At 44.5% G+C, this 24,978-nt stretch overlaps 1 protein-coding gene across 3 annotated transcripts in view; it reads right to left on the reverse strand.

The window, feature by feature from the left end:
* The window catches only part of HAUS8 (HAUS augmin like complex subunit 8), a 96,061-nt gene extending 73,425 nt beyond the window's left edge, over positions 1-22,636 (reverse strand). Inside the window, exons 1-2 of one of the 3 annotated variants that reach the window (XM_069216671.1) lie at positions 22,022-22,059; positions 8,717-8,790 (exon numbers count right to left, since the gene is read on the reverse strand). In XM_069216671.1, coding sequence (XP_069072772.1) covers positions 8,717-8,790; positions 22,022-22,035 — 88 coding nt within the window. In that variant the 5' untranslated portion in view covers positions 22,036-22,059. Of the gene's footprint in view, positions 1-8,716; positions 8,791-17,832; positions 17,935-22,021; positions 22,060-22,597 lie in introns of those variants that run through there. The other 2 variants (XM_069216674.1, XM_069216672.1) reach the window with 2 other exon arrangements.
* Between the last annotated feature and the right edge of the window lie 2,342 nt (positions 22,637-24,978).

Here is a 24,978-nt window from a genome sequence, read left to right on the forward strand (position 1 = left end):
GATCTAAAAAGAAAGAGCATGTTGTGATGAACACGTTTTGAAGGTGGTCCCATTGTCCTAGAACCACCACAAGCTAAGCTATGTGCAAAAATGTATTGTAAAAGGAATGCCCTGCAAAGCATTATGGGGCGAGTTTCTGAGTGCAGCAAATATTGTAATATGTTGACTGCAATGCTCAGAACAGCCCCCAGAGGACACCACAATAAAAATTGCATTTCTAAGAAACATGGTCATGTAACCATACAGTTAGCCCCAAGATAGTATAACCCAATAAAAACAAAATAGCAGGGAAAAAATGCAGTGCGACCATATATTTAGCCCCTAGTGGGTGTAGTGTGTTACCCATTTTCAAGGCTACAGGCCTACTAGAATTATATGACAAACAAGACCCTTAAAACACAAACTACTCTCAGCTGTAAAACAAACGTTCCAGCCATGACAGAGCTTAAAAAGATACTGAATGGTGGGATGGGTTATTGTTTCGGGGTCCCCAGTAAACCCATTGTGGTTACCCAGTGTTGACAGACAGAAAGAGTGTGTTGTGCTGAAGGGTTTGGTGACGGTCCCACTGTCCTAGGACCACCACAGGCCGAGTTATGGGCAAAAATGTTTTGTAAAAGGAATGCCCTGCAAAGCATTATGGGGCAAGTTTCCAAGTGCTGCAAATATTGTGGTATGTTGACTGTAATGCTCAGAACGGTCCTTAGAGGACACCACAATAAAAATAGCATTTCTAAGAAACAGGATCATGTAACCATATAGTTAGCATAACCACATGAAAACAGAATGGCAGAAAATAATACAGTGCAAGCATATATTTAGCCCCTAAAGGGCTTCGTGCATTACACATTTTCAGGTCTGTCAGGCCTACTGCAACAATATTACAAACAAGGCCCTTAAAACATTAACTACTCTCAGCTATAAAACAAAAGTTCCAGCCATGAAAGAGCTTAAAAAGACACTGAATGATCGGAGGAGTTATTATTTTGGGGTCCCCACTAACCTAGTGTAGGGACACAGTGAAGACCCAGACAAAAAGAGCATGTCATTCTGAACGTTTTGGTGGTGGCCCCATTGTCCTAGGACGCCAGAGGCTGATTTATGGGCAAAAATGTTTTGTAAAAGAATGCTTGCAAAGCATTTTGGGGTAAGTTTCCCGAGTGCAGCGAATAATGTCTGCTCTCTCGCTGCGCCGGAAGAACCGCTTTGAGGATTTCTGTGTTTTTTTATGTAAAGCATTAATCAATTACAAGTTCTTTTGTGAAAGCTATGGAGCGTGAAGGGGAGAGCCAAAAGAAATGACTCTGATTAGGTAACAGTGTGAACAATGTGACCAGAGCTTCAATACCACCAATGGAGTTTGCACTGCTTTTCTGCGTTGTGAGCGCCATGGAACATGAAGGGGAAAGACAACAGAAAAAAATAGTTTGTCCACACTGAAGTATATCGCTAATCGTGCAATAATCCATGTAATAGGGTCAATCTGCAAAGCAGTAACAAAACCGCCTCAAGGCGGGACAAACAAAGCATTTGCCAATTACATCAAGGGATTTTTGAAAGGCAAGCCCACGAATGAGTGAACGTGACGGGCGTGAGATGAGGGTGGTTAAAAGCCCCAGAATACTTCCAATAGGTCAAAAGGCACCTGCGTGCTCGACCTACAAAGGGCAAAAAAAAAGCTGCAATAAAACTGTGGAGCAACTGGGAAAAAGTGGCAGGTTTGCCACATTTACTTATTATGAAACAAATGTTATGGTGGCTGGTGGGACAAGGGCCCCCCCTCATAGAGAGGCCCCGGGGAGCCCACCCCCGGGACTGACAATTTGTAATGGAAAGGGGTGCTGCAGGGAGGGTGGGGGGCGCAGAACTGTCCTTACCGAGCCTCAGGAGGCTCATGGGACCCCACCCACAGGGTTGACATTAATTTTTATGGGGGAGGGGAAGGCAGATAAACCTGTGTTGGCTTTCGCTTTGCGGAAGCATTTTTAAATCTCCCACCAATCGGAAGCAAACATAAGTCGGCTCCCAATGGGTGGGAGCTTAAAAAAATGCTCCCACCCGCTGGGAACTGACTTTAGATCTGTTTCACACTGCGGGCAGGGAAACAGATCTTAATATTGCTCCAGCCCAAATTACTCCCAGCCGCAGGAAGCATCATCATTAGCAACTCCCTGAAGGTGGGAGCAATGCTGGCTTCTGCTGGATGCAAGGGGCCCTGGGGGTGCCAGGGTATAGGATCCCTGGGCCGAAATCAACCATAGGGAGTGTTGCGTGCCACCCTACCCTTGACTATACTGCAGTGCCCCAGAGAATGGGGTACCTGGGGCCAAAATCAGCCCAGGGAGGGTGGCCGTGTGCCAACCTCCCCCTCCAAAAGGGTAACCATGTGTTCCCCACCCCTTTAATTAACAAAAAAAAAATAAAAAATAAAAAAATGACCCTGGGGTATGGAGTCCCCCAGGGACAGGCACTATGGCCAACCGCCTGCCCCCACCCCCAATCCCTCCACCCGTCAGTGGGGGTTGGCTGTATGCAGGTTGTTGGCTTCAGGGCCAGTCTGCAGGCCAGGCACTGCAGCCAACCGTACTGCAGGGGTTGCATTTACATATGGTAATTAAGTATTACTTTATGTTAAAAAAAACACCCTAGGATTCTACTGGGGAAAGAAACAAAGGTTAAAGTAATGTTATAGTTAGGTTAATTTATCAGTGACAACATTAATGTATGAACTAAAAAAAAAAAAAAAAAAAAAAAAGACAGAAATTCATCAGTTATAATTACCAGAGCTAACTATAATTTGCTCCCTCGCTATGCACTGCTTATGACCTCACATATGACAGCACTCATGACATGTTCTATGGCATCGCTGAAGACATCTCAGATGACATCACTGACGACAGCATCCAATGAGTGTCCTAGATCGTTTTACAGTTTACATAGTAGTGGATAATGACCAAATTGCTTTTCTACGTAATTTTGTACAGCTTGGGAACAGCTAATGGGTGTAAGTGTTTTTAAATGCATATGTTCCTAATGCACCATAGCTGTGTAGAAGCATTGAACAGGTTATAAATGTTTATATTAAAAAATTTAAGAGTTTGTGACAAAAATAGGAAATGTAACGTAAGAACAGTGTGTGAACCGTTGTTAAAGGAAAGTAATTACTTCTAAATTGCATTTAAAAAATCATTTAACGAAAATACAAAAGCTTTTAGCGTCCGTACAGAGTGAACATCATTTTTCAAGATAAAATAGAACTATTTCAAACGTACAAGAAGCTAGTATGTATCATATAGAAGAATGGCAGACTGACATTTGTGGAAGAACAATTAACCAAATAAACTATAAGCACAAAGCAGGTCTAATATCTTGAATGGAATGGTTCATCGATCCACTTCAGCAAGAGAATAGTCATGCCAGACAAATCTAAAATATTTTTTAATGACTAGAGAAATTAACCAGGACCGAGAGACAGCAGTTCCTGTGGACCCGTGTGTAAGAAAGTGCAATTTTGTTTTTTACATAGTCACCAGCACGTTTTGCCTGGTATTTGATGCAATTTTGACTAACAATGAACTGGGTTTCTGCTTTCCAGGTCCCCAGTGCCAGATCTCTTTCCCTAAAACTGTGCAATTGTTACTCAATTTGCAATACCTTTGCCCCCCTATATGTCCCTAGTAATGGCACCCCGGGTACCTACAGCATGGGTACCCAAGACGGTGCCTAAGGGCTGCACCATGTATTGTGCCACTCTCAGGGACCTAGCACGTCTTGGTGCAGCTAAAAGTGAAAACATGACATGGCCCACAGCCTGTGTACCATGTCCCCTAACACTGCATGCAGTATATGTAAGTCACCCCTACAGCAGGACTTACAGCCCCAAGGCAGGGATGCAAGGGTATATAAGCACAAGCAGATATACCCCTGCTATGTCTTTGTCGATTCTAAGACATAGTGAGTGAACAGAAAAGCCATTTTAAATACTTGTGCTGGATGGACACTGGTCACTGCAAGTTCCCCAGCTACATGATGGCTTCACTGAAGATAGAGATGTTTGGTATCAAACATCTTTTGCTTTAATAATCCCTCACTGATGCCAGTGATTGATTTATTAATACATGCAACCAGAGGGCACCTTAGAGGTGCCCCCTGAAAAACCTACCACTACCCGCGTGCTGGCCGATTAGTTCTAAGGGTGAGGGCCAGACAGAAACAAAAGCGGGGTCTGGCAGGGGAGTTAGCACATCCCTCCCAAAAGGGTGACCTGCAAATCTGCAAAGAAGCCCAGCATCCTTGGTATGCAGTTCTGGCTTCACTCACAGGAGAGATGACAACCACACCCCCAGACCCCCACCCCAGGGCCCATTTGGCCCATGGACAGAGAGAAAATGAGTATTCAGAGAGGTGCGTCCACCCCTCAGGTCAGTCCCACCCCTAAGGTGAGCTGCCTGATGTGGAAACATTTAGGAATCTGCCATTTTGGTGTTGGCAGAATTATGAACTCTGGGACAGGGAAGTGGTCTCTCCAGAAACACAAAAGACAAGAACTGAAGACCAGTGATGGACAGAGCGCCAAGCCTACCAGCTGACTACGACCATTGCGAGAAAGAGGTCTCGTCCTCCAGCTGCTGAAACGTCAAAGTCCGGGAAGACTGCCAGCCTTCATCCCAGCACAAGCAACTCCCATGAAGTAGTGGATCTGCTTCCCTGCACCTTTGCAGGCACCCAAGAAACACTGGAGGGGACTCTGGACCACCAAAACCTAAGGCTGGACAACACCAAAGCACCCGTGTCGCCCTACCAGCGTGGTCCCCAGAGTCAAAGTGCCTTATGGGTTTCCCCACTGTGACCTTCACACCAAAGCCTGCAGTCTCTTTGTCCAGGCCCCCATCATCCACGACCCCCTCAGGTGATGGCAATCCGACGGTCCACTGCACCTCTGAACACGGACTCACCAGACCGAGGAGAAGAGGACTACTGGTGTCCCTGCGTCCCCCAGGATCATGAGACCTGAGCCCACTTGTTAGTTTAGCCAGATTAGTCCCCTAGCCCAAGCCTACAGCCTGTTTCTGTGGGCCCCCTCTACTGCGACTGCATTGGTAACAGACACCAGATGGTCCAAGAACCCTCTGCACCAGGATGCCCCGGAACGAAGAGGAGAGGACTACTGGTGTCCCTACGTCCCCAAGCACTGAGGTGGTTGACCCTGACTGGTTAACCTGCAACCTCTTTTCAAGTGGACCGGTCCCCATTGACTAACACTGGGTACCCAACGCTGTACTGCACCTCGGCACCTGGCCGCCTTAGTGCCACCCGGTGTGACCTGTGGGTGTAGCCTTGGACCTTGCCCCCATACCTACCTGAAGTCCAGAAGATTGGTCCGTAAGTCGCTGATCTGTACCTATATGCAGTATTTCTTTGTCCTCTATAGGATAACATTACAGCTTTCAAGAATTGCACTGTTGATTTTTCTAAATTGTAAAGATTTTTCTTGCAAAACATACTTACCTGATCATATTGATTCTGGTGCCAAAGCATATATAAAGATACTGGTTTGTTGGACTTGGCCCTTTTTGCAGGGTCATCTCCAAACTTTTTGACTTCCTCCTCCTATTTTTCTGACCCTCTTTTTGTTTGCTTTAGGACTCTGAGCACTTTATCACTGCTTAAAAGTGCTAAAGTGCATGTGCTCTCCCTTCTAAACTTGGTACGATTGGCTTACACCTGATTGGCACATTTAAGTTACCTGCAGGTCCCTTGTACAGTGGTACTCCCATTCCCAGGGCCTGTAAATGAATTGCTACTAGTGGGCCTGCACAGCAGATTGCGCCATCCACAGGAGTAGTCCTTCAAGGATGTCTCAGGCCTGCCACTGCAGAGCCTGTGTGCGCAGTTTACTACCACACTGACTTGGCAAGTTAAACTACTTGCCAGGGCTTAAACTCCTTTTTGCTACACCTATGTTACCCCTAGGGAAGATGGCCCTATGGGCAGGGTGCTGTGTATGTAAAAGATAGGACATATGTCTTTATGTACTATATATCTTGGTTGTGACAAACAGCCTATTCAGTTTCTCACAGTGTGCTGCTCTTCTCATAGGATTGCATTGGAAATGCCCTGACATATGTCTAAGTGGTATCTTCTGCTCTATGAGTAATTGCATGGGTATGTTTAGTATGTTTGGAATGGTAGTGAGAAATCCTACTTATTGGTGTAGGTGGATTTTTTATTACCATGGTAGAAACACCACTTATAGAAAAAGGGCATTTCTCTGTGCTTATAACTCTGATGCTTTTCCAGCTTCACTCCAATCCACGTCTGGGGTAGGGTGACAGCTGGGCTTTGTAGTACTTTCCAGACGGCTATCACACAGGGAGGGTGAACGTGTAATAGGAGTATATCTGCATACTCAGTGGTCTTCCTGGGCTGGGAGAGGTAAATGTGGGACGCATGTACATTTGTATAGGCTGTATGCTGCCCTGACACAAAAGGCTTGTTTAACCCCTACTGATGTCTGAAGCCAGTGTGCAGGAGAAGGGGCATTCATGGAACTGGTTGGAACATTCTCCCCACTTCTAGAAGCTGGGCAAAAGTAGTATAGGGGTTGTTCCCCATGTTTCGAGACACTGAAGGACTGTATGGACTGGACACTAGACGCTGCTGGAGGGACCTGCCAGGAACCGCCTTGGGACTGCTCTGCTGTTGGACTGACTTGTGACCTGCCAGGTCATTAGAGGGACTGCCACTTTTTATGGGCAAGAGTAGTGTTTCTTGCTATTCCTAAAGAGTGTAAAGAGTGCTTTATGGCCGCCTGAAACAGCGCATTAAGAGCTCTTCATTTGTGGTATGGTGTGGGCGCAGGGAGCGCCCGTGTGACAATCTGGTTGTGGCCCCCTCCTTGATGCAGGAAAGGTGGAGAGGAGCCTGCCGGAGCCTCTTGGTGATCACGAGTGGAGCGCTCTCCCATCGGTGCCCCAGGGACACAAGTGGGCACGTGCATTGTTGCTTTCATCATCACGGCCCAGGCTCGGGGTGGAGAGCGAAGAGAGTGGTGTCTCTGTCCCCCCCCTCCCCTGCGGGCACCTGGAGCTGGCCGCAGTCACCCCCTTTTGCCAGGGAGTCTCTCTGCGGCGAGTCAAAGGGAGATTGTTCCCCAGCACTGCACAGGTAACTCCTGGGACAGAGGCAGCTGCAACGCGTGCTCGCTAACAGCTGCTGGGGAAGCGTTTGGTTCTGTTGTTCCCTTGAAGAGGGACCTGGCGTGGTCCAAGACTGGGCCCCAGAACCAGGCGGGTTCAGGACACGGCCCAGTGGACGGCGGTCTGTTGAGTGGCCACAAGAGTTGGCAGCAGCGCCCTCTGGGAGTTGTACTCCCCAGGGGAAACCCAGAGAGGTTTCCCTGCGGTTCTGCGGCCACATGCACACCACCACACAGAAAGGGAGTCTCTTTGAGACCAATTCCGATACGGTTTGCAAGACTGGGAGAAAAACTGAAGTCCCATACCTGCCAAGCTACTTTTGTCCAATTCACCATCCTGATCATAAACAGAGCGCAGGAGGCTCTATAACATAAGGAGGTGGCTTCTCCATTATTGTCTTCTCTCTAATATGATAGATGCGGTGTGATCCTTGTGTGTAAAGTGTTATGAGAGATCAGGACGTGTATGTATTTTTGTTCCATAATTTCATCCTCACTGTTCCTGCACCATTTTGATAACTTAATTCATGTCATATCTCGTGCTTGCCATATTGGGAGCACCTGCATATCTCAGGACTCACAGTGGAGACATCGGGGTGATGTTTTATGACACAGGTGTCATGTTTTATGACATATGCCATTTGGAAATATTTTGGTGATAAGGGTGATCTGCCATTTGGGAATGTTTCAGGCTATATGCATTAACTTTGATGATGATACTTTGATGATGATCTGACAACTGCTTATTTTTGCAGAATGCTAGTATAATGCTGACAACTGCTTGTGTAGCAGTGTATTACTAACATGTCATTTTTGGTCTAATGATGTTTTGTGCAAAACAGTTTATTTTTATATATAACTTGTGGAGTTTTTTTGTGGTGTATTTATTGTGTCACTGGTGTTGTGGGTGTTGTGCACATTGCCTCTGGGATAAGCCTGGCTGCCTGTGACAAGCTACCAAGGGCACGAGGGGAGTTATCTTGGGTGTTTAGCTCCCTTGCCCTGGCTAGAGTGGTGGGTTCTGCCTGGCTTTGGTGCATACCCTAGCCAACTAGAAACTCAATTTCTAACACTGTTATTGTAGTAAATTGGTGTGGATCTCCTTATTGAGTCACGTATAGACTGTGTGTATTTGCATGTCTCTCTGATAAGCCTAAGGTAGCTCGACCACACTGCTTACTAAAAGAGCACTTTGGGATTGCTAGAGCAATCCCATGTTGACTAGTAAGGGAACTCATCTAGACTCTTTGCACGTTATACCTCATTTTGGTATATCATATAAAGAGACAGCTTCTTTCACTGTAGCCCTAAATCAAGTAGAAAAGGCGGAATTAACTTTTGACTAGGAAAGATTGTAGGGCCAGGGGATCCTCAAATGCAGTGAAATTCAATGCTGCCAAGAAGAAAACACAAACTTAAAATGTAAATTAGGGAAAAATCATACAAACACAGAAGTAGTATAAAAAAAAATGAATTGTCTTACAATGGTACCTTGGTCAATTCCTGTGCCATTCTTACCTTTAGGCTTTTTCACTGTGATTTCATTACTACTCCCAGAGCTATTGTTGGATACATTCTCTGAGGGGGCGCTCCTAACAGAAGAGAGAAGATGTTTTCAGTTTACAAGTTAATGTACTTGTGGTCGTTTGCTTTTCTGATGGGACGTGCACACTATTTTAACATGTATCCTACACCTCCTTTTCAGGTTTTCTCTTTGAAAAGATGTGTAACATAGAAGACACACACTCATCAGCACGCATCTCTGTTATGTTTCAACTGTCTTGAAACAAAACCAATTTTTCTGCTGCCTTACCTTCATATCCCTTTCGAGTCTGCTCATATATGTTTTGATAAAAATGAACATGTTAAAAATCCTGAAGCACTTTTACAAGTGATAATCTCTTATAAATCTTTTAAGTGCACAGCTATTACACAGAATGACAGAATTGCATCTGTTTTTTTTTTTTTTTTTAAAGGATTAGTAAGTTCAAAAGTGTCAGTATCGTAGACTCAAGTGGGCATTAGCACTTTTCATGAACCTTTCATTTTTCTTATTAACCTCTTCTTGGGAAGATGTATTTATATATTAGGAAAGATTGTTTTATTGATTTTTAAAGTAAATGACAGAACAGCATTTACAAAACTGTGAAGAATGGAAAGAGTAGCACTTAACATTAGTGTGCAATGGTATTACCTATTTAGATAGATACTTTCAGTGTAAAGATACAGTTTGAAATTGTGTGTTCAATACAGAGTCAACAATCTCTTTATTGGCTGATTATGTTGAAAATATCAGTTTTGCACAGGGTCTGTTATAAAGATATTTCTTTTTATCCTTGGGCCAGATATATAGCCAGTGCTACCCTATTTTGATTAGATTTGTGTAAAAATAAAAGGATTAAAGGGAGAAAGAGCGGGAAGAGTAGAGAAACATGAGTGACAGGAGTGGGATGGAGCCCAGCAGTTTATATATCCTTGTCTCTGACTCTGTATCCAGAGTTTCTTAAAATGAACCTTTGGTAACCCAAGGCAGCATCTGTAGTTTCACAGGGGTGACAGAAGATCGATTTTGTCCACTTTGCCTTGTGAAGGTTTATGTATTTGCATAAGGTATGATAGGATATATTGATAGAATTTTTTCATTCACATGAACTTGTCGTGATTCCCATTGTTCAAACTTACAGTATTACAGGAGTAGTGCCAAGGGACCTGGGGGCCATAATAAAACTGTTAAAATTCTGAATAATAGTCTCTCTGTCTCTCCCACTATCTGCCGAATAGAAACCCTGGCTCTCCCAGTATCTGCCAATACTCAACCGCTGAGCTCTGCGACGTGGCTCGCAGGAACCTAGACACCATCTGCTGCAACACCTCCCCCCGGACCACAGTCAGTCCTTTTGCTTGCCTCTAATGCAACTTCACCTGCAACTCCAAGAACTCCACCGGCCCCACACCACCACCCTCAAATCCCGAGAAACAACTCCACTGCCTTCTGCTCAATGCAAGATCCCTCTGCAAAGACGTCACAGAAATATGGGACACCATAACCACTCTCAGCCCGGATCTGATATTCATCACCGAGACCAGGCTCACACCTGCATCGGCCCCAAACATCACCTGTGCCACCCCACAAGGCTACAAGCCGATTCACAAAGACCGCCGTAATAAACATGGAGGAGACATCCTCATCATGCATAAGGACAGCCTCCCTTGTACTACCTTTGAGGAAGACACATCTCACATCATGGAACACCTTAACTTCCTTATCCAAACCAACACCAGAACAACCATCACGGGAACCCTTGCGTACCGACCCCCAGGACTCCCCCCTACCTTCTGCAAGGCTATTGCCAATTTCATCGTCCCCCTGGCCATCGACTTGAGACACTACATGTTTATAGGAGATCTAAATTTCCACCCAGATGACCCCCAACGACCACAACTTCACCAACCTCCTGGACAACCTAAGCAACAATTGACTCAAACAGCTGATCACAAGCGCCACACACACACACACAACAGAATTAAGTTCTCCCACACAACGGAGCTCACATGGACCACATTGTGCATTTCTCCATGAAAAGAAGACCGGAGCCTTCCACCACACCCCCACCTCAGATGGGGGGAGGGAAACACGCAGAGACCCAATGGACCACTACCCTCAACTTCAGCAAAGCCAACACCTCCGGCAACCTCGAGCAAGACGCCCACAATCTATCCAAGTGAATCCTCAAAACAGCACCAACAGTCGCCACCACAAGGAACTCCGCCACCAGAAGATCCAGCAAGCCTGCTAGCTGGTTCTCCCCCAAACTCCTCATACTCAAGAGAGAATGCAAGTAGCTAGGAAGACAATGGCACATTAGCAGAGACCAAGCAAACTGCACCACCTTCAGAGGAGCACTGAACAAATACCATCTCTGCCTCAGAGAAGCTAAAAAGGTCACCCAACTCAGTCGCCTGAAGGAAAGTTTCAAAATCAGAGTTCTCCTGTCCAGCAGCCACTGAAAACACAATCCAACCCGCCCAGACCCCCTGTAAAATGCCAGAGGACTACTTCCACAACAAAAACATACACATCTACAGCAACTTTCACCCACAACCCTCCACCACCGTCTGACCCCATCAGGCAACTCCCCCAGCCACCTGATCACCAGCTGGAAGCCGCTATCCATCCAGGAAACAGCAGCCCTCATGAGTTTGACCCACTCGATCACCCAACGACCCATGCCACTACTATATCTTTCACCTGAGCCAGAGGGAAATCCGCAGCGTCCTCACTCCCATCCCAAACATCCCCATCTGGACGGACAGCATTCCCGAAGCATGGAAGCAGGCAGAGGTCACACGGCTCCTGAAGAAACCATCCGCCAACCCCAGCGAACTCAAACATTACCGTCTTATATCATTGCTCCCTTTCACAGCTAAGGTTCTGGAAAGATCCATCAATCAACAGCTCTCTGAACACCTGGAAGAACACAATCTACTGGACACCTCCCAATGCGGCTTCTGCTCCAACCACAGCACCAAGACCATACAGATCGCAGCAATTGCCCTCCTCAGACACAGAAAGAAGCAGCCCTTATCCTCCTCGGTCTCTCTGCCACGTTAAACATCATCTCCCACTACACCCTCATCTCCAGACTCGACCAGTTCTGGATCCGGAACAAAACCCTCAAATGGATCCATGCCTTTCTCACAGGACACACCCAGAGAATCTGCCTCCCACCTTTCACCTCGGAGCCCAGAAACATTATATGCGGCATCCCCCAGGAGTCCTCACTCAGCTGCACCATTTTCAACAACTGCATGACGCCGTTGGCCGAGATTGTTCGTTCCCACAGACTCAACATCATCTCATATGCCGATGACACTCAACTCATACTCTTCCCTCTCCGAAGACCAGGCAAACCATAGAGTCAACTTCAGAAACGCCATGACCCACATCGCAAAATGGAAGAGATCCAACTGCTTGAAACTGAACACTGACAAGACAGAGGTGATCTTTTCAGAAACAACATCTCCCCCTGGGACAACAACTGGTGGCCCTCCACGCTCAGACAACCCTCGACCCTGACTGACCATGCCCATAACCTTGGCATCATCAACAGCAAACTCACCTTCAAACAACAGATAAACGCAGTGGCCTCCTCCTGCTTCCACAGCCTCCGAATGCTGAAGAAGATTTTCAGATGGATCCCCATCAAAACAAGAAAGACGGTAAACCCAAGCCCTCATCGCGGGCAGACTAGACTACACAAGCAACCTTCACGTCCGACTCTCCGCCCAGCTCCTCCACTGCCTCCAAATCATCCAGAATGCACCGGCAAGACTCGTCCTGGAGCTTTCCAGGCGGACCTACATCACCCCCACCTCAGAGGTCTCCACTGGCTGCCCATGCCTAAGAGGTGCAAATTCAAGGTTCTCACCCTCACGTACAAAACTCTCGATCTCGATCAGACCCAATCTCATGAACTTCAGACTCTCCTTCCATTGACCCACAAGAGAACTCCTTTCAATCACCCTCGCCTACCAGTTCACAAGGACAACCCACAGCGCCTGGATACCCCCCTGGGAGTGGGAAGCCACGCTTTACAAACACCTAATGCTTGATTGATATTACATCTATGGGCCTGATTTAGAACTCCACGGATGGGTTACTCTGTCCACCGAAATCTAGATCTAATTCTATCCTATGGGATTTAGATTTCGGTGGGCGGGATGTCCGTCACTGTTGTGAAGGAGTAACCTATCCACCGAGTTCTAAATCAGGCTCTATGTCCTTAAAGGAACTTTTGTAGTTCGGCCCAAAATTATAGGGGGGGGGTTCCGAAGAAGAACATAAGCTCCAAAATTCCCATGTAAAATTCCAGCAGGTGTTAGATCTCAATAATTCAGCCTTAAATACTTCATCTGGGATCCAAAAGTCTCTGTACGTAGACCAGACTATCATTGAGGGGTTGCGTTATTTCTAATCTAAAAAGCAAGCATGGTCCGACATCCGGAGGTTTGTACAGCAAATCACAAGATCCTCCTGCATCCACAAAACCCTTCTTTCCAATGTCACACCACAGTTCCCATCTGCAGCGAATATTGTCTGCTCAGTACTTGCTACACTTACTAATGGGGCAAAAGGGCTTTCAACTGGCATACCTCCGACCAACACTACCAGACAGTTCTAAATTTAGGGCGGCGTGACCAATACAGCTGCATTTGGCACTGACCGGGGGAGCGGGCAGATAAGGGAGGGGGTCTGTGTTTAAAAATTACTTATGGAGCATAAGATGGTTCTGCAGAATTCCTTGTGTGTCTAGCAGTTTTCAGGCAATAGCTAAAATGTCAAGATAACTCGGGTGATTACTTTTTCTGCTGGAGAAAGATGGGAGTTTTGTCTAGCATCGGTTTTGATTTATGACAAACTAGCGCATAGGGTTAATGAGCCTGCTGCAAAGAACCTGTACCATGCAGATAAAAAAACTGAGTATGAATGAACTATGAGCAGCGCTACAAAAAAAAAGTCATGTATATCAGAGATGAGCTATGGAGGGATAAGAGGCATTGTTGGAGGGCGGTAGCAAGTGAATTTGTGGATAAGGAAGTCATTGGGGAATGGACGCCAAAAAAGACGGTTGCATCAGGCACCACTAATGCTAAAGCCAGCCCCAGCAATGAGTAAAACAACAACGGTAGACCAGCGGCTGCATCAAGTAACAGGTGAATGTGTGCTACACAACAACTGTATTACATTACTCAAAATAGTAATTCACAAATTGTTAACCTGTAGCCCAACGTTAGCAGTGTTCCTGATCTTGTGAATTATATCACAGCTAAGCATTGTTGGGCAGAATCTTCTTGGCGTGGTATAGTACTAAAAAAAGAAGCTAAACCTCATTAATATACAGTGTGAAAAAAAACACAAACCTGCAACGAGGGACAGATATTTATTCCACCAGGCATTTCCGGTTGGGCTGGAGCCCTTGGGGGGTGGCTTTCAGGGGTCAGGGCCACTCCTGGAGGCTCTGTCGCTGTTTCTAGTTCCCTCGGGTTAATTGCAGCAGGTAGGGAGATGGTTTAACAAAGAGGGAATGAGGAAGGTTGAGAAAAAGGTTTTGGAGAGGGGGAATGGATAGATGGAATGCGAGACTGTGCTAAAAGACGAAGGGAGCAGGGATGGTTTGAGCATTTTTTTTTTTTTGCCAGGACTGCTTTCAGTTTTACTGGTGTCCCAGCACTAAACTCTGGAAATGTACGTGACCTTGAAAAAAAACAGACTAAACCACTGAGAAATTACAGGCGCCAACAGTGTTTTTAAGGAACAGTGGAGGATTAGGAAACTGTCCCAACTGTGCTACACTTTTCAAATATTATTTGGCCACTCATCATATGTACCCCAAAAAGCAACTTTTTTTTAAGGCACTCAGATTTATCCAGTATTGGATATTTCATAGATTCACATGCTTGAATCTTTCCAGTTGTCGAAGTGGGAGTCCCACGGTATCCTATAAAGCAGTACATAACAATAACCATGGAGTTTACAATGCAAATAGGCCTAAATTTGCTAGTTTGTCCATGTCATTTTTTTTTAAATGGACCAAATTTGAACCATAACCAATCAGGCAACAGCACCCTCTAGAACACTCCCAAGAGAAGCAACCTTCCTCAGATTTTCACTGCACATCACGTGTGAAGGGAGTCTCCTTGAGCTCTGCTCAGTTCTTTCTACAAATTTCTTCAGAGAAGGTATGGACTTTCTTTTGCTTCCAAATTATGTCTGATTCTAAAGGCCTCTTTCATCCCTGCAAGACCTGTGGGAAAAAGAGTTCATGTGGATGATCCACATAAAAACTGTATCTATTGCCTTCACTCTACTCATACGGCAAAAGAATGCAAAATCTATTGTACTTTACCACCAAAAACTCAGAGACAGAGAAGGCAGATTGTTGCTGTGGCTACAGAAAACTAAAGCCCAGAAAACATCATCTGACGAGGGAAGTGACTGTTCCTAAATCTCACAAGAGGGCTAGATCTCTATAGGGAACTTCTGAGGAGAGCAGGAAATCCTTGAAAATTCATCATCAGTCTAAGGAGTCAAAAAAAGAGAGAAAGAGAAAAACAATCCTCTTCAGAGGTAGCTTCATCTTCTCCAGCTACCCCCTGTAAGCCACTAAAACAAAGGGAACAAAAATTTACTGTTGCTTTGCCATCGACGAAGCCACCGTCGACTGCAACATCGTTGACAACCACCATCACCACTGTATCGTCAACGAGACCATCTTTGTCGACAACATTTTCCACGCAGGTTCCAATTTCATCTACGAGAACCTCAGAGATGTCCAAGACTCTGCCGGTGACACCATCGACATCACCACCACTAGTGACGCTTCCATCGTTGGCATTCCCATCGTCGACGATCCCATTGTCACCTCTTCTTCCAAGTCACCTTTTAGACATGGAGGACTCCGGTGATGAAGGACCTTTTGGACAGGCTCACAGTCCTTCGAACTCCATGTGAAATATCAGGATGAAGAAGAAGAAGGCTGATATGAGGATAATCAAGGTCTGCATGTTGAGGGATACTACTGCACACCCTCTACTCAGAAATACAATGAGCACCACTATTATCTGGAGTACCATTGTCCCCTCTGGAGCAGGCATTTAAGCCTTGTTCACTGATAGAGGATATTCAGTACATGTTGACAGATTACAGACGGTGCTTTCCTCCACAGATAGAAGTACCACCATGTACTCTGCAAGATACAGCTTCTGTTCCGCCACCAGATATTCCACCTCCAATAACACCCAGGATGATGCCGCCACCACATGCTGTTCCCCCGCCTAGGGATGATCTTTCCACATTGCAGGATAAAGCAAGGGAAGAAGGCGAACTACCATCTCAGCCTAACGACTGGCAGGATTACGTTATTCCTACTCCATCTCCTCCTCAATACCCTACAGCTGATTCCCCTCCTGTAGACATTGGGGGGTTTCATTCTATTATGGAAAGGGCAGCGGAAAGATTTCACCTACCCATCACAGTGAAGCATTCCAATTGCTTCATGTATGATTTCAAGGATCAGGTGCAAAAATCAGTAAGGTCCATTCCTATCATTGATCATCTATGGCAGTAGGGTGTCAGGATTATGAAGAACCCCACTACGGTGCCATCAGTCCTGCAAGGTATTGACAAGAAATACAGAGCTCCGGATGATGCTCATGCATTTCTCACGGGCTGCCCTAGGCCGGACTCTGTAATATCACAGGCTGCACAGAGACGATCTAAAAATCCAACAGCCCCTATCTCACTCCCACCAGATAGAGATGGTCGATGCTATAGGCAAAAGATTTTCCCTCAGGTTGGCCGTTATAGTGGGAGCTGCTAATGCTTTAGCTATCCTATCACGCAATGATAGGCAGATGTGGTCCGACACCAAACTTATGGTAGATCTCATTCGTGAGGGGCAAAGGCAGGAAGCAAAGAAGATCTTGCAAGAAGGAGAACGATCCTCTTCTGAGATCATTGACAATGCTATGGACATAGTCTCAACGGGGTTTCAGCAATTGGCAGGCGCTGCTGCTCCGAAGCGTCAGGGCTGGCTAAAAGCCACTTCATTTCGACCTGAAGTGCAAACAATGATTTTAGATATGGCATACGACGGGGTATGCTCTTTGGCAAGCACAAAGATGAAGCCCTTCTTTCCATTAAAACGGACACTGACACTGGTAAGTCCCTTGGCTCTTTACAGTATAGAAGGCAGCCTTTCCGACGGGCAAGGGGGCGTGGCTCTTCCTCATATAGAGGATCTTACTTCAGTTCCAATCATTTCAACCTTACCAGCAATACAGACCATCACAGTCGTATGGCCAACCAACTACGGCTGGTTTCTCTAGACAAGGAGCCCATCGGAGGCCTTTGCATCAACCCAGAGACACAGGAGGCAAGCAATGACCTAGTAGAAGTACCAGCTACTCACCTTTCACAGCGTCAAATAGGGGCAAATACATCCAAATATCTCCACAACTTGAAAACTATCACCTCGGATCAATGGGTATTGGACATAGTGGCTTATGGCCACACCCTAGAATTCACTGTCAAGCTGCCAACCACTCCCCGAAAAGGGGCGCATTCCCCTCACCTTCACTTATTGAAAAAGGAGATCAAATTGATGCTTCTCAAAGCAGCAATAGAAAAAGTTCCAATGGCCCACAGACTGAAAGGATTCTATTCCCATTTTTTTCCCCGTACGAAAGAAAACAGGGGAATGGAGACCTATTCTAGATTTCCAGCATCTCAACAAGTACCTCTGCAAACAAACTTTCAGAATGATCACTCTTTCAGACATATTAAATCTCCTAAACAGCGGAGACTATGGGGGTTATTACAACTTTGGAGGAGGTGTTAATCCGTCCCAAAAGTGATGGTAAAGTGACGGATATACCACCAGCCGTATTACGAGTTCCATAGGATATAATGGACTCGTAATACGGCTGGTGGTATATCCGTCACTTTTGGGACCTCCTCCAAAGTTGCAATAACCCCCTATATGACATCTCTAGACTTGGAGGATGCTTATTTTCATATCCCCATACACCCCAAGCATCGCAAATATATTTGATTCACAGTGGCTGCTACTCACTATAAGTTTCGAGTCCTTCCATTCGGGCTCAGATCTGCTCCTCGCATATTCACCAAGTGTCTAGCCCTAGTAGCAGCTGCTCTCAGGAAGCAAGGTCACCAGGTTTTTCCATACCTAGACGACTGGCTACTGAAAGCATAAACTCTGCAAGCAACATGAGCAGCTACAAAAGATTGCATTACACTCTTTCAAAGACTAGGCCTCACACTCAATGTCAAAAAATCTTGCACAATCCCCACTCAGAGGCTGACTTTTCTCGGAGCTATCCTGGACACGCAGCTGAACAAAGCTTTCCTTACACAGGAACAACAGGATCGGCTAGCATCTCTGGCCAAAATAATATCAAAAAGAAAGTTCATTTCAGTGAGGTCGTACAGATCACTCCTAGGTATGCTATCTTCCACTATCAACCTGGTACTAAATGCACATCTCAAAATGAGACCGTTGCAGGAAGAATCGCAAGTTCAGTATAACCAATTGTAAGGTTTGTTCGAGGATGGCATTCTGGTTAAGCCAAAAATGGTAAAGGCATTGGGCTCACCAGTCTCATCTTTCTCAAGGCCTCTCGTACATTTTGTTAGTCCCACAATTTATAATTATGACGGACGTGTCCATGGAAGGATGGGGAGGTCATCTCCAAAATCTATAAATTATGGGAAAATGGTCAATACACCAAAGGCTGATGCATATCAACAGCCTAGAACTCAAAGCCATCTTTTTCACATTGTACGTATTCCTCCCGAGGATAAAAGGATCTAGAGTGCTGTTGCAGACAGACAACACAACCAGCATGTATTATATAAACAAGCAGGGGGGCACGAGGTCTTTAACGCTTTCACAGGAAGCTCAAGTACTATGGAACTGGCTAACAAAACATCTCTCTGAAGGATGTTCTAGGAGTGCCCAACACTCTGGCAGATGAACTCAGCAGGACCAACTGCGATTGTCACGAATGGGAACTGAATCAAGCCAAACTAGACAAAATATTTGCAGCACGGGGGAAGCCAACTCTAGACCTCTTTGCAACGAATGACAATACCAAATGCCGATTTTACGCAAGTCTGTATCCCCTCCCAGGGTCTTGACGGAATGCCCTTTCGATGCGATGGTCCGGGATCTATGCGTACGCTTTCCCCCAATCCCATTGATTCCCAAGTTCATAGCCAAGATGGAAACGGAGTCTTGTCGCCTAATACTAGTCGCTCCCAAATGGCCCAGACAATGCTGGTACACGCAGCTTCTTTTAATGTCGGAAACCACACCCATACGTCTTCCTCCAACTCCAATGCTACTTTCAATGCGTCAAGTGGAGATACTACATCCAGATCCGACGTCACTGCACTTGCATGCATGGCTCCTGAATTCCAACATCTCAGGATAACCCCAGAATGTACAACTATACTTTCTAAGGTGAGAGCAGACAGCACAAACAAAACGTATCGACTTAAATGGAACCGGCTCTGTTGTTGGTGTCAGCAGCTTACACCCTTATGAGTCTTCTCCGGAGCAAATTTTACCTTACCTGTTATTGCTGACAAAATCTGGGCTCGTGCATTCCTCAGTGAAAGTGCATTTGGCAGCAATCTTGACATACAGACGTTCTTAAAACACGGCCTCACTTTGTCACGTCTTATTAAACAATTCATAAGAGGTTTATTAAGGGTCTTTCCTCCAGTAATGTTGCCTCCTCCTGAATGGCACCTTAATGTTGTACTCTGACCGCTAATGAAACCCCCATTTGAACCCATACATAAAGCAGATCTTAAGTTCCTTACGTGGAAGGGAGCTTTCCTTCTAGCGATCACTTCCACCAGAAGGATCAGTGAAATTCAAGCTTTTACTACACAAAAGCCCTTTCTGCGTTTTACTGACGATTTTGTCATTCTCAAAACAAATCCAAAATTCATTCCTAAAGTTCCTTCTCAGTTTCGTCTTAATCAACAGTTATTCTCCTGACATATTTTCCTAATCCGGTATCTCCAGTGGAAAAATCACTCCACACATCGGATGTGAAGAGATGTCTGAAGTTCTATCTTCAATGAACTAAAACTTTTTGCAAATCTGATCAGTTATTACTCTCCTATGGGCCTGGGTGTCTGGGTTCTGCAGTAACAAAGTAAATGATAGCAAGGTGGCTATCGGCAACTATTCAGTTCTTCTAATCTGCAGCAGGAAAACCTCTACAAAGACATCCTAGAGCGCATTCAACAAGGGCAGTTTCTACCTCTGCGGCTCTGTTTGCTGGGGTTCCGCTAGATCAAATATGCTGTGCTGCTACTTGGAAGAGTACCCACTCTTTCGTAAAGCCCGATTGCCTTCAGGCCACCCTTAGGACGGATGCGGCTGTGAGCCAAGCAGTTCTATGACACCTGCTCCAGTAAAGGTGAGCCTCTTGGTAATGTAGAAGAGTGGTTCCCAACCTTTTGACTTCTGTGGACCCCCACTTTATTACTGGAACCCGGAGACCCCCCTACTGAATCATTATTGGGATCCGCAGACCCCCCACTGAGTCATTATGGAAAGCTGGGGACCTAATCGTTTAATATTATTTAATTTTATAAGCAGTTGTGGACCACCTGAGAAGGCTTTGCGGACCCCCAGTGGTCCCCGGACCACAGGTTGGGAACCACTGATGTAGAATTTTGTTTTCTAATGCTATTGTTTATATCTGTTATTCTCGTATTGTCTGATTACTGTTCCAAGTTCAACATCTCTACATACAGTATGGTCTTATTATGATTGGTATATATACTTGATTATATGAAATTTAAAAAAAACAAAAAAAAGAGAAAAGAAGCAAAATTTTCATTCCTTCCAACCGCTTCAATTTTCTTAAACTGCTTGTTATTTTGATTCAAGCATGTGAATCTATGAAAGATCCAATACTGGATAAGAAATGATTTACTTACCTGTAGCTGCAGTTATCCAGTATTGGTATCTTTCATAGACTCACATGCGACCCACCTCCTCCCTTTTACTGACTCAAGTAACATAGTTCACTCTCACGCTGAAAATCTGAGGAAGGGACTCTTGGGAGTGTGCTAGAGGGTGCTGTCATCTGATTGTTTATGGTTCAAATTTGGTCCATTTTTTAAAAATGACATAGACAGACTAGCAAATTTAGGCCTGTTTGCATTGTGAACTCTGTGGTTATTATGGTTATTGTTATGTACTGTTTTATAGGATACCGTGGGACTCCCACTTCGACGACGGGAAAGATTCAAGCATGTGGACCTATGAAAGACACCAATACTGGATAACCGCAGCTACAGGTAAGTAACTAATTTCTTACCACTTATGGCCACAGCAATTGGAATTATGTCATTCTGCTGCTGTTTTGCCGCATTTGCCACATAACCTATCATCTGCTGCATAAAGAAATGTGTTTCTAGATAAAACAGATCAAATGTGACTAAAAACGTGGCCACCTTTCCAGTGCCATGAAAGACCATTCACAAAGGTTAACTAATCATCACTCAGTTGCTTATTGTTTCATCTGATTATTAAACTAGTACTAACGAGGTGAAATCATTGCGTGTAAAACGTTAAATACAATTACAAAATGTTCTGCACTGTGCCACATAATTTGCATTTTCTATGGTCAATCCTCCCACATAATTTTGTCTCCCCCTGCCACATAACTCCAGTGGTCCTGACTATGGCATGTCACCAGGAGCAGGTATGAACATGCTTGTGTTAGTTCGAGGCTGACTTATCTGAACCACTGGTGAGTAAAAATACAGCACAAAATACGCAGCTGTATGCTGAATGGTTGTCGGTGATTACGCTGTAGAATCTATACTAACAAATATAGCTTAAGTGTTCGGTTACTCAGTGTGGCCACCCTCAGACAGTATACACACGAGACCGTGGCTAAACGCAAACGGGGGCAGGAGGGTTACAACTATGCCATGTGAAAGAACTAAATCTGACAATAGCCCCTAGAGGGTGTCCCAGGCTCAGCCAGTAGAAGGGTAAATATGAGAAGGGTAGCGGAACTGGGCAAAACTACGTGTCCCAGAATGCAAAGTGGCGATTAAATCGATGTAGCCTCTGGACGCAACAAAAGCTTTCCAAACAGACTTTTAAACGTGGGCTAGTCCGTCTGCAACCGATTACTTTGATAGCAAAACCCCAGCACTCCGCAGGAATCACCGCACCCCGAAGGGGCCTCAACTTCCTCACTCACCCCACATCCGCCATTTTCCCGCTTCCACAGTTGGAATGTGCGCATGCGTAGAGGCAGTTTTCACAGACGTTATGTAGATGACGGACTACCAGAGGAGCGTGCCCCCTCTGCCCGTAGAATCCGTGGCTGCCATCTTGGAGTTACACGATTCAAACAGTGGGAAACTGGATCTGCGAAACGGCGCTACTCTGGATGCACCCGACGTTGCCGCATCAATAAAGACTAACAGTTGTCACATAATGCCGAAACAATTACTGCATGACTCTGATTTTTTTGTGACAACGAAATATCCTTATGGTTTATGTCCTCTTGCTTAATTAAGAGTTACTTTATCTACATTCTTAATTCAGGACACAAATATACTCTTTGAATCTTGACTGACTGATTTTGATGGAGTTTAAAGCATTTCGAAATCATACATGTCAGTAGACCCGATTCAGATGGGACACTATCTATTTTTGACACCCAAAATGGCTTTATCTTGGCTGTCTCCCACCTGAAATTGCCACTGTGTCACTACTAATCAACTGCGAAAAATTCGTTCTCCCGATTTATTTTTCAAAATCACCCACTTACCTGTTCTAACATGTTGGCATGCATGCAACATCTCTACATCTTTCTTTACTTGGGGGTTTGAGGGTCAGTGGCGCCGGTCGACCTTTAAAAGGGGTGGGACTTAATCCATGACTCAAATTCCAAAGATCTTTTTCTTGAAGGGTTGTCTCACACTTTCTTCCACTAAATTTACTGTCTCACTCTGACTCACTCAATCTCACTTGGTCTCACTGATTCACGCAGTCTCACTCATTCTACTCTGGTCCACTCTGTCTCACTCATTCCCACTCATTCTGAATTAATCTTACTGTGATTCAGTCTCACACACAGTAACACTCAGTTACACTCACATTCTCCCTGACTCAGTCACTTTCATTTTCATTCTCACACATACTGGTCCTTACTGTCACTCATTCTCACCCACTGTGACTCATTCCTTCATTGACTCTCTCACTTTAATTCACACACACATAGTGACACACACATGCTCATAGTGCTGGGATTTCACCAGCTCTGAACAGCATCTCTGATAGCTGACGCATGCATCTTCATGCATCTGTGTCAGCAATCAAACAATGTCACTTGTTTTAGGGTGTCTAACCTTAATTGGTTTCTAGATTTAGTTGATAAGGGCACGCGTTAGAGGTTCCATGGACCTTTTGACAATCTTAAGTCACAAATTCAATACAAACCGTCAATAATATCAATCAACAATATCAATAATATTTGGAGTCAATAATCTCACACACCATGGCCCCTTTGGCCATGAATAATCACACCTTTATGTAAAAGATTAGAAAATGTATTTCCCTTTATTAACAATACTAGTGTTACGTAAACTAGTCTCAAAACCATCTGATACACATACAAAAACAACAGTGGTTGACCAAATCTTCTGAAGAATCTTGGTTTAACTAGGGCATTGATTACTAACATTCAAGAGCTACAGTACACAGCAATAGTAAGAGTAATTGCACAATAGAAATAGCATACATCTAGGTTCAGCAAGTGAACAACTTCAATTCTTTGTCAAGATCAATTTGTCAACATTTCTGGGTCTCCCTAACTAACCTTCAGATTAGAATAGCATATTTGGGCTTCATGCAAAACAATTTAGTCAACATGAATTTGGAAAACTTCTACCTATGGCTCTATCAAATTTAACGGTTGGTACCTAGAAACAAAGACATAATTCACATAAAACATTAGCATTTTGTTATACCTCTCCTCAATATGGATCGGCAAGCTGCGGTTATCTTTGTCAGCTGGGCATCTGTTCGGTCAGCATCACCAACAGACCATGAAAGGGAATGGTTCAGATACGGGGCTCTAAGCAATCCGAACCATCAGAAAACAAAGTCTACGGATCAGCATTCAGCATGAGGAATTAAGCAATAAAGTCTCTAGGAACTTGTCAGCTCCTCCAGCAGAATAGAATAAGTAGAATGGCTGAGTTTCTTGCTCTGTAGTCGGGTTAAGTTAAAATTGTCCAGAGAAGTTCGCACATTGCCATTGGTCAGAAAATCTTATATTTACAATTAGTCCAATAAGAGCTAATTTCTAAATCTAAGATATAACTAAACGGTCTTTCACATGTTGATGATTGGCTCCTCTTCTCCTGTTCCCATCGTCAGGTAACATTTTGTATCCATCTATATTCCAGTCATTGCAATCATTGTTAGCTCCTAGGAACATCGCTGTCTCACGTATTAGGTAAATGTAACTTTCTAGGTACAAGACATTCTAGCAAGCAGTTCTCATGAGAAAGTTCAAGACATCAGCTAACATTTGGTCAACCCAGTAGAAAAAAAAGAATACATTAATTAATTTCTCTAACCAGCCAATTTTATATGAATTATTTCAACAGTTCAGCTTAACATGAGGCTGCCCAACTATGCCCAAACCTCGCTAACTGAAGGCCTACAATTTAATAAAGCAAATACATAATAGGAAATCATTAATATGACACACTACTACATTAAGCTAAATATGAGCACTTCAATTTATATTAATAAGCATTTAATAAAGACACTTCATGATTAATGGTGGCCACTAAAGTGGGCACATTTTCCAAATCGCACATTATTTTCTATGTTAACAACATTTTATGCAGTTTCATTATTCAAAATACATGAATATTTATTAGAAAACATTCAACGTTCGCAACCCCTCCTCTGATGACTAAATATGTCATCATATCTTACTTTATTTCATTCAAAAAGTTTGTTCACCTATAATTTTGACTCTGTAATTATTCATTCTTTTTCCTTTTTTAGAGTTTATTCTAAAGTAATTTTTCATTTTTATTTCTTCCCTTCTCTGATCATTCTTCAATCTCTTCATTTTAATCACATGATATAATTTATAAATTCACCATGTTCCTAATAGACAAATCACGATAA

Source organism: Pleurodeles waltl, chromosome 12 (genome assembly GCF_031143425.1).
Source record: "Pleurodeles waltl isolate 20211129_DDA chromosome 12, aPleWal1.hap1.20221129, whole genome shotgun sequence".
Classification (NCBI taxonomy): Eukaryota; Metazoa; Chordata; class Amphibia; order Caudata; family Salamandridae; genus Pleurodeles; species Pleurodeles waltl.